Source organism: Trachinotus anak, unplaced genomic scaffold (genome assembly GCF_046630095.1).
Source record: "Trachinotus anak isolate AG129_WGS33_773 ecotype Australia unplaced genomic scaffold, CSIRO_AGI_Tana_v1 ptg000034l, whole genome shotgun sequence".
Lineage (NCBI taxonomy): Eukaryota > Metazoa > Chordata > Actinopteri > Carangiformes > Carangidae > Trachinotus > Trachinotus anak.
Genome location: NW_027273885.1, coordinates 788,767 through 799,343, shown reverse-complemented (window position 1 = coordinate 799,343; position 10,577 = coordinate 788,767). Strand labels below are relative to the sequence as shown.

General features: G+C 46.6%; 1 protein-coding gene across 2 annotated transcripts; it reads left to right on the top strand.

Moving 5' to 3' along the window:
* Positions 1-102: 102 nt before the first annotated feature.
* Positions 103-6,949, top strand: LOC139614587 (aldehyde dehydrogenase, dimeric NADP-preferring-like). 2 transcript variants are annotated; one of them, XM_071471948.1, is made up of 10 exons: positions 103-258; positions 965-1,170; positions 1,240-1,471; positions 2,527-2,612; positions 3,902-4,110; positions 4,549-4,666; positions 4,741-4,882; positions 4,966-5,132; positions 5,219-5,318; positions 6,305-6,949. In XM_071471948.1, exons 2-10 carry the CDS (start codon positions 1,015-1,017, stop codon positions 6,616-6,618), a joined length of 1,524 nt encoding a protein of 507 aa, XP_071328049.1. In that variant the 5' UTR covers positions 103-258; positions 965-1,014; the 3' UTR covers positions 6,619-6,949. The 2 variants fall into 2 exon arrangements, with proteins under 2 accessions (XP_071328049.1, XP_071328050.1); XM_071471949.1 differs by lacking the exons at positions 103-258; positions 965-1,170; positions 1,240-1,471; positions 2,527-2,612 and adding an exon at positions 2,632-3,734.
* The last annotated feature ends 3,628 nt before the right edge of the window (positions 6,950-10,577 follow it).

Sequence of the window (10,577 nt, the reverse complement as noted above, 5' to 3'; positions counted from 1 at the left end):
TCTCATTATCTGAACAGTGGAATATTATTTACCAGATCCCAAGGTTGGAGGAGTTTATGAGGCTGTTATTAAGATACATTGACCTCAGCTATAGGCTGTATAAAGCTGTGTGTGTGTGGGGGGGGCGGGTCTGTTGTGAAGGGTCTCAGTGTGTGAACGCCGCCCCTGGTCACGGTGACCGAGCCTCCCGGTAAACTGACCCCAGATCAGATCAGAGCCGAGCTGTCGGAAACACCGGCTCAGCTGCTCCGGACTCAGGTGAGTTCAGCTGATGATCGTTTAACCGCGTGTGTCGTTAATCTGCAGCTGATTCCAAGTGACAGGAGGTAAAAGCAGAATCCAGCCTCAAACTAATGACAAGTAATCAAACAGGCCGAGGGACGCAGTCGTGTTTTTAAAGGCTCAAGAGGAAAATATGTTATTCTTGTTATTCTTGTTATTATTAGATGAGACAGCCTTTATTAGTCAAGTCCAGATGTTTGGGTTCTGTCAATGCTGGGGGGGGGGGGGGGTTCTGATGTTGAATAGACCAAGAGGCTGGAATTAAGGGGCCAGATTAAATGTACTTAAATTATTTTAATCCCAATTTTTCCAGTGTGGTAAAGACTATGACGGTGCTGACCTGGACACAGCCCAGTGCGCTGGTTGCTTCTGTGAATAAGATGTTGAATAAGATTATAATTAATGGTCCCGTTGGTTTTTGACATGTGAAGATATAACGCACTGCTTATTAAATATATGAAAGTTATTCCAGGACATTCTGATATTTTATTTTCAATTTTAAAGGACCAGTGCGGAGGGTTTAGTGACATCTAGTGGTGATGTTGCAGATTACCACTGACGGGGGGGGGCGGTGCAACATGGTGTAGATATGAAGGGCACAGTGATGCTTAGTCTCAGGTGATTACACACTAATGAAAACATAACTCTGACCCCTGTTCACCCTACACATCGGCCCTCTCAGTGTGTGGCTCAGTGTGTAGTAGTCGCCTCCCGGCTGTGACACCTGTGTGCATGGAGGGGCAGGCGGTGCAGCGGGCCGGCGAGGCCTTCCTGAGCGGCCGGACTCGGCCTCTGGAGTTCAGGCTGCAGCAGCTTCACGCCCTGCAGAGGATGATCGCCGAGAAGGAGACTGAGATTTCCACTGCTCTCAAACAGGACATCAGCAGGGTGAGTGCAGACGCAGCTCAGGGTCATGTGTATGTGGCTGTTGTCTGACTGACAGGTCGGTTCCTGCAGAGCCAGTACGACACGCCGCTCCTGGAGCTCATCGGCATCGAGAACGAGATCAAGCTGGCGATAGAGAAGCTGGCGGAGTGGGCGGCTCCTCGGCCCGTCGAGAAGAACCTCCTGACTGTATCAGATGAGGTCTACATTCAGCCAGAGCCCCTGGGAGTGGTGCTCATCATTGGAGCCTGGAACTACCCCTGGGCCCTCACTCTCCTGCCCCTGGTCGGAGCTATCGCTGCAGGTAGGGACAACTTCCTGTCTCCAGTCCCTCAGTACCTGCTGTAGCTCAGGACTCAGCCCAGCACATCTCCAGGGGTAGTCACGGTGTTGTTATTTCAGACCTCGGTTCAGGTTGTTGGCAGAGATATGATGGGGATTATAGGAGGTTATCAAAGTCCAGGTACTAATAAAAATGACTGTGTGGAGTGAACCTGGTCCATCAGTCAGGCTCCTGTCACTGATCTGAAGAAACACTTCAGTCCAGGTCCTGGATCAGTCAATGGAAAACCAGTGTGTCAGTTATTAATAAAGACGCAGCACTTTCATGATGTTTGTCTGACAGTTGTTGGGCAACATCTGGCTCATGAGGCTTTAAGGTCTGAGGCAGGAGTGAGAATTATGAACTGACCCGAACCTTCTCCTGTGTTTTATCTGAAGTGTTGATCTCATCAGAAGATATTAAAGAACCAAGAACCATCTCAGTGTAGTTTTACATCTCCTCTCTCAGGCTTCTCTCTGGAGCTCTGGTGACAACAGGTCAGTCAGCCAATCAGAGGAGAGGATCTGAGCCTCTTGGTGACTGCTTTGTTGTGACATCACAAAGTTGCAGAAGTCCTGACGGCTGGTTTTAAGGCTCAGTTTCTGAATACAGGCTGTGTGCATTTCTCTGTGGACTGAGGCTTTGATACTTTCACAGTATTAATATAGAACCTAGACCTGCTTTATAATCTCAAACACATGGACATCTGCCTTTAGACTGGGTGGAGCTTTAAGGTTCTCTTGATTTACATTGACCAGTATGTGCACAGATAAATAGAGGAGCATGTTTAGCCATTTTTACACTTTCACTCTTCCAAATACTGTAATACACACACCCATATAAAACTTCTGTCCCCAACTCATCTTGGTCAAACTTACATTTGCAGCAGAAGTCTGAGAGGAGCTGTGAGAGAACTGTCGTGCTGTGAGCCTCATGTGACCGGCCGCCCCAGCTCTGCGTTCTCAGCCTCTGCTCGCCGCCCTCCGTCACTCAGTGACTTCATCCCATTGACAGAAACCTGTGTTCTCTCTCTGCAGGCAACGCAGCTGTGGTGAAGCCGTCAGAGCTCAGCGAGTACTCCTCCCTCCTGCTCCGGGCGCTGCTGCCTCGCTATCTGGACAAGGTCTGAAGTGCAGCTTCTGTTGTGGTGTGAATAACGTTCAGAGCTGCTGTAACGTCACAGCCTTGTGATGTGAGGTCATGTGGCCCCTGTATGAGGGGACTCCCTTTGTGTCAGACCACGTTAGCATGTGGGAGGGTTGTAGGTGACTCTCTTCCTGTGTAGCAGGTTTTGGGCCTCAGCTCTGTCCAGATAACCACGTCCCTTTAGAAGAAACTCGTCTTTGCTCAGTTGTCATGTTGTATTTGTCAAACATTTCAGATTTGCTCTGAAAGGAGCTGTTTGTGCGTTTTCTCTGCCACCGATCGTGGTTCCTGTCCGGAGCAGGTGCTGGTGATTTTCACCTGACAAGAGCTTCAGCCATCGCTGTGTTTATAACACAGGAGGTTATGATACGTCCTCGGAGCAGCTACGTCTTCAGGGTCCAGTGGGTCGCTATCAGGAAGTGATGAGACGGTTAGCATGCTAACGTCAGTAGAAGCATAGACGGGAAAGACTTAACATTGGTGTGTGTCTCCACCTCTGGAGACAGATGTTGGTGAGTAAAGGATGAAGTTTGATGCTGAACTCACAACGTTTCTTCCAGACTGGTGAGTAAACAGCTGCTAACGCTAACGTTAGCTTTGTAGCTATAAACTTACAATTAGCTCCTTTAAGGTTATAATTTGTAACTTTTCCCCAACGTTCTGTTTCATTGGTCGCCTGTCAGTGATGTCATATCCTGTCTGCTCATGTCTGACAGAAGCTCAAACTGACTTTGATCCAGTTTGAAGTCTCATGTTTCAGATCACCTGTGGTGGTTCTCAGCTCTGTGTCTGAACCGGATGAAGGATTTTAGATCTGAAGTTATCAGAGAAACAAGCTGAGCAAATATTCGACAGCTCAGCTCCAGCCAATCAGAGACGTCCTGTGTCACTGAAGAGCGTCGACCAATCAATGACTTTAACTGTGAAACAGTTTGATTCAGTGTTTTTACTGGTTCTGATCAGCTGATCTGTTTGTTGTGGAGAGGAGAAGACTCTGTGGAGAATCCAGCTCCAGGTCGAAACCTCCTGAAGGTCTGGATCTGAAGTTCTCAGATACGTCCTGTGTTTGTTGAACAGCGTCGGTGAAGAACACTCTAAAGTAACTTCCCTATTTAAGACTAAAGAAGGTCTTGGTCAAGGCCGAGTTTCCCTGATTCTTATTCTGATCCTGATTCTGACTGTTGCTAGAGGAACCTCTGTTATATCAGGACTGGAGAAACTGACTGATATAAAACAAACCTTCCTCTTCATGCTGCTTATTTTCAGGACCTGTACCCAGTCGTGACAGGGGGCGTGTCAGAGACCCAGGAGCTGCTGAGGCAGAGGTTTGACCACGTCTTCTACACAGGAAACAGCACGGTCGGTAAACGGGTGATGGAGGCCGCAGCTCGCCACCTCACCCCGGTGACGCTGGAGCTGGGCGGGAAGAGTCCCTGCTACATCGACAGGAACTGTGACGTCAGAACGGCCTGCCGGTAACACGACTCTAATGACAATCATTTGTTGTTCAGGAAGTTTAGCCTCTTGGTTTTTCTCTCCCACTGAAACACAGAGAGTTAATATAGAAAGCCTCTGCAGAGACAGACAAGGCTGTGGGTGACGGGGGGGCCTCCAGCTGGAGTAAGGTGCAGGACATGAGCATGAGTATGTCTGTTGCTTCACATCTGATCCACAGGCTTCAGTTTCCATTCATGTCAGTAAGTTAGAGGAAAACTGCCGAGCACAAACAAAACTCTGTCTTCATCAGATTCATGTTCACATCTTCTGAACTGTATCGTCACTGAGATGTTGGAGTGTCACTGAGCACAGTAATGAAAAACAGTCTGATGTGAGAACAACATTCACACTGTACATTAGTTAGTTTACATCAGTGTAAAAGTTCATTTGTGCGTCCACACCTGGTTTGTGTGCAGCCGGATCACCTGGGGAAAGTTTGTGAACTGTGGTCAGACGTGCATCGCTCCAGACTACATCCTGTGTGAACCCTCCATCCAGGGCCAAGTGGTGGACCGCATCCGCCAGACTCTGCTGGTAACACCTGAACATTCACACGTTCATGTGAAGGCTGGGCTTTCATTCATTCATCTTTCATTGATCCATCCCAGGAGTTTTATGGTGCCGATCCGAAGTGCTCACCGGACTACGGCCGAATCATCAACCAGCGTCACTTCAACAGAGTCATGAGTCTGATGGAGGGTTACACTCCTGTGGTGGGGGGGCAGAGTGACGCCTCGCAGTGCTACATCGGTAGGAAGAATCGTTCCTTCAGTCTCTCAGTTCAGATCATACAACAGCACAGTAAAGACTGGTTTCTGTTTCCGTTTTAAAAGCCCCCACAGTGCTGAAGGACGTGCCCCCCCACTCCAGACTGATGCAGGAGGAGATCTTCGGCCCTCTGCTGCCCATCGTGACCGTGAGCGACATGGATGACGCCATTCGCTTCATCAACGAGAGAGAGAAACCTCTGGCCCTGTACATCTTCTGCTCTGATAAGAAGGTGAGAGGAAACAGCAGCAGAACAGATTTAAAGCAGGTTTAATGAAACTCTTCTTCATGCTCCTCCTCCTCCTCTTCCTCTCTAAGGCTGTCAAAAGGATGATCGAGGAGACCACGAGTGGAGGAGTGACGGTCAACGATGTGATGATGCACTACACGCTCAGCTCTCTCCCGTTTGGTGGTGTAGGTAAGACTGAAGAGGATCAAAACCTTTTTATTGGCTCCCGGAGAACAAACTCCAGAAACTTATCACAGAAACTTCTTCACTTAAGTCTGAAGTTAGTATCGCAGAACCAATCCTAACTATTCTTAGGAATCCTGTCTAATATCGAGTTAGGAAATCCTAAACTACGGTGGCCCTGAGAGATCAACTCACTGCAACACAAGAGAACACAGAACATGGAAACACATGTGCTGCAAAGACTCACAACATGAAGGAAGTGTTTCCAGGGGACATTAAAAACTGATGGACCTGGCTCAGACACACTTCCTGGTTAATGCTTTGACTTTTAAAGCTAAAAGCATTGAACAACAAGTGCACGTGGATGTGTTATATCACATGTCATATCACATGTTATAATACATGTTATAATACATGTGTTATATCACATGTTATAAAACATGTGTTATAATACATGTGTTATAAAACATGTGTTATATCAATGTTATAATACATGTGTTATATCACATGTCATATCACATGTTATAATACATGTTATAATACATGTGTTATATCACATATCATATCACATGTTATAATACATGTTATAATACATGTGTTATATCACATGTTATAAAACCTGTTATAAAACCTGTTATAACACATGTGTTATAATACATGTTATAAAACATGTCATATCACATGTTATATCACATGATATAATACATGTTATAAAACATGTGTTATATCACATGTTTTATCACATGATATAATACATGTTATAATACATGTGTTATATCACATATTATAAAACATGTGTTATATCACATGTTATATCACATGATATAATACATGTTATAATACATGTGTTATATCACGTTATAACACATGTTATAAAACATGTGTTATATCACATGTTATAATACGTTATAATACATGTGTTATAAGAATCCCGAAGGTGTGTCCCAGCCCGGTTCATCACTTCTTGTGTGGTGACTGTCTGTGTCCCTCAGGTCAGAGTGGGATGGGCCGCTACCACGGCAAACACACCTTCGACCAGCTGAGCCACCAGAGGGCGTGTCTGATCCGCTCTCTGGGCATGGAGAGTGTGAACCTGGCCCGGTACCCTCCTCAGGACCGCCGGCGGGCGCGCAGGGCGCGGATGGCCCTGAAGTCCCCCCTGATCGACATGTCAAAGAGGACGTTGGTCTGGGCTGTTGTAGCCACGATCGTCGGCTTAGGGCTCTTCATCACCCTCCTCGTCATCCTGCTCATCGCCGCAGGCCTCAACTGTACCTGCTGGTACTGGAGGGGCTTTTATAACTAGAGACGCTGCAACTTCTCTGTGAGTCCAAAGAAGACGCAGGTCCTGCAACGTGTGCTCCAGGATAAGAGGACATGAATCATGTTTTACATTCCGATATTTTTAAAGATAAAGAAGATAAACTTCAGATCTAACTTGTATTTGCTGTGTGTCATATTTTGTATCATCAACCTCCTCGAGCAGTGAGACGAACATGGTTAAATCCTGTCCACAAACACTGCTCTCTTCAGGATCTTCAACACTGAAGTCAGAAAGTCAGTCCTCTCACTGTTCAGAAGAAATGTATGTACTTTAGTTTTTTTTGTTCCTAAATAAAATGATTGTTGACATATTACTAATTTATTTAGCAGGTTTCGTCAAATAATTCTCCACATTTGAGCTGTGTCCTCACAGGAGTCAATAGAAACAACAGGAAAACAAGGGAACACTTTAATGATACAGTGATATAGAGTGTAGCTGGTGTTGTTCCTGCCTGCTGGGTTTGGATCAGACAGTACATCAGCCATTTGTGTCACCTTCATCTTCTCAGTTTTTGTTTTTGGTCATGTTATAAAAGAAATACAGATCAATGATATAATGAAGGTTTTTTCATCACTTTTCACAAATAAAGTTACTGACCCCTGGAACATATTTAAATCAAACCCTTGGAGCAACAGACATTAAAAATCAACCTTTCTTCAGATGTTCATGTTACTTTTTATTTCATGATTTTAGATTTTATATCACAGCAGAAAACCACTGTTCTCAGGGTGCAGGGTCCAGACCCGGGGAGTCACATGGGGACAGCAGAGGGCGAGGCCACGCCCCCCGGTGTCCTCGGATTCTGCAGGTTTTTCCAGCTGCGCTCATCGCTGAGTTCCCAAGTGAACTGTCCTGGCTCCTGTTAAATTCTCCCAAAAGACGAACACTTTCTGCCGAGCTGAACGGAGCTCAGCGGTTGGAAGGTGGTCGGCCATCTTTATTTTTATTTTTTAAATAAATCTTAATTTACCCAGAATTCATTGCACCACTGATGGTCAAGAACTAAATCTGAGTCTGTCATCACGAAGCCAGAGTGCAGCTCTGTGGCCCCGGGCCCTGCGAGCCGCTGAAGGGCCCGGGGCCACAGAGCTGCTTCTCTGCTCCTCCGTGTGGAAGTAGCTCGATGCTACATGCTAACGTCTGTTCTCATTCGTGAGGCCGCAGTAGCATGATGGCGTTAGCTAACTGGCTAACTAGCTAACTGGCTAACTGGCTAACTAGCTAACTAGCTAACTAGCTGTTACCGATATTATGGAAGTGTTCGGTGAACGGTGCTATCGCTAGCCGGCTAACTGTCAGGAAGGCTGTGGCTGGACTGGTTTCGCCGGTGTCCGCAGGGAAACTGACCCCAGCTCAGCCTCCTGTTGTGTCCAGTTCCTCTCGCCTCATGGCGAGGGGAGGCCGGAAGTGTGGCCGACGAGGCGTCTGCTTTGGTCCGAGGTGCGGGTGGTTTAGTGCGGCCTGTGGTGGTAGTGATGACGGCCACTGTCCTGTGACCCCCCCCCCGGTAAGATGCTGAAAGTATCAATAAATGTGGGAATAAATGTTCCTCTCGATGATGTGAGGCTGTTCAGGCCCAGAAGCATCAGCGCCCCCCCGGCCTGCAGGGCCCTGTTTACTCCACACACCTTTCAGCCTTAGTCTCATCAGTTCATCATCAACATCCTCCGGCAGCTTCCTCTGTGGTCTCCATGGCAACAGGACTCCGTGATGTGCGTGGGGGGCTCACGAACAGAGACCTGCACCAGCTCCAGGGATTCATTTCAGAGATGTTTCTTGTGAACAACAAACTCGAAATGTTTGAGTGTTTTTTATAGTCAAAGCGTCTCTAACGCAGACCTCCTCCAGTCTGGGTTCATTGACTGGACTCCAGGTTTGACTTTGTTGATGTCAGCAGCTGAGGTTTTATTTATCCAGCTACACTGTGAATGTTTTCAACATGGACAAGAGCAACACCGTGGTTTGTGTGTCAGTATTTGAAATAGATTGTGTTTGTTCATGATTGTAATTTAGATGAAGATCTGAGACAAATTTCTAAAACCTTCCAGATGGACTGCTTCACGGCAGTCTGGGGTTCAGTGTCTTGCCCAAGGACCCTTTGACATGCAGACTGGAGGAGCTGGGGATCGAACTACCACCTTGCTGCCCACAGGGTTCTCTTACTTGTTCTTGCCACTGTGTTCTAACCCTACAGTCTCTCAGTTTGAGTTAATGCAGCAAGTGGAGGCAGTTGTCCCTCAGCGGCACCATGTGATAAACAACCTGTCAGTACAGACGTGTTCCTGTCCAAGTGACTGGTTCTCTGCAGCGGCAGCGTGATGGGGTCACGCTGTGCACGGCCACCTGATGGCAGCAGGGAGCTAAAGATCGTTCAAGTCAACAGATCAAATCAAGTTTATTGCACATGTTCATACTCATTGGGTTTTCTTTTAAGTTACATTTATAAAAAGAAATCTGAAAATATTCTGATTAATATTGAATTACACTGAAACTAAGAGAAGATGTAGAGTTCCATCCTGCACAGTCAAAGCTATAACAGATCTGTTGACTCCAGTAACAGTTAAAACACATCTTGACGAATGTGTTGTCCCGTGTGTTCGTCCTATCCCCAGTCAGGTCATGCTCCAGAGTCATTTGAGCTACGGTCCCATTAGCACAGCGCTCTCCCTGCTCCTCTGCTAAGCTCCACACTGACAGTTTTATCACTTAATAGTTGTGTGGACGTCTTGTAAACCAGTAAAGGAGACAGCTGCCATCTCAGCCCCCTGCTTCAGCCCTAACAGGCTCGCTTCACTGCCTCTCGGTTCCTGGAGGCCTGAACAACTGTTGCATAACTACTGAAGTTGACTTGGCCTGAAACATCAGTGAGGGACTTCCACAGGAAACAATGAACTGTTGGTCAGTCAGTAAAGATCTGTCCTGCCTGGTTCCACGGAGCGACTGTGAGGAATCTGTAGGGGGTCGAGAGGTTTGATGATCAAGCAGACCACCAGTGCTGCACCAAGTTTCAGCCCTGAAGCCTGAAAAGACTTGTTCTGAAGCCACAACCTGAGCAGCACAGCAGCTCTGTCACGTTAGTAATTTGCACGGACACATTTCACCTCAGTCGCAGTCATTTCAGACTGAATCTGCTCTAATTAATTGGCTGTGTCAATGACACTTATCTGTGTCAGCTAGTGGTCTCCATAGCTCGGGGCAGATCGGCACAGTCAGTGCTGCTGCAGGAGAAGGTCACAGATCTCTGATCAGTCTCCCGTGTTGTCGGGTGATTCGAGGAGCTGCTTGTTTTCAGAGCAGCTTCAGTTTCATTATCTTCTCTTTTTTTGTCTCGGCTCAAAACAAAAGCATTTGGTATGTTCTTTTTTTCCTGTAGCTCGTTGTTGTGCATGATTTCATTTGCATACAAGTGCTTTTCCAGCTCATGTAAATGTGTTGTCATTCATCCTAGTGCTCCTGTCTGCTTGTTCTATGTATTTTGCTGTTGTTTGCACTGATGAGAGGGCGTGGCTTCTGCATACACCTGCAGATACAGGGTCACCTGCCACTGACACTAAACACAGAACAAATACTGATCCGGCTCGGTTTCATCCAGACTTGAGTCCTGAATCTGATTCTGTGTGTTGGAGCAGAGAATGACATCTGATCTGCAGATGGACTGCAGGGATATAAGCTCAGTAAAACACTGTTACTGTAGTTAACAAGTTATTTTTACCCACTGATGTAAAAACACACGAGTCTGTGTTTTCTCTGAACATGTCTGCTGAGCCTGAGTCTGCATGAACGTCCTCAGAGATTTTAATTTACTCAGTTTATGTCTGATATCATGTGTATCATGTACAGTATATACAGTATACACAGTATATACAGTATACACAGTACCATTGTGTACTGTGCTTTGGAGAGTAATGTTTGCAGTGTCTTGTAATAGCCTGGTCATCTTT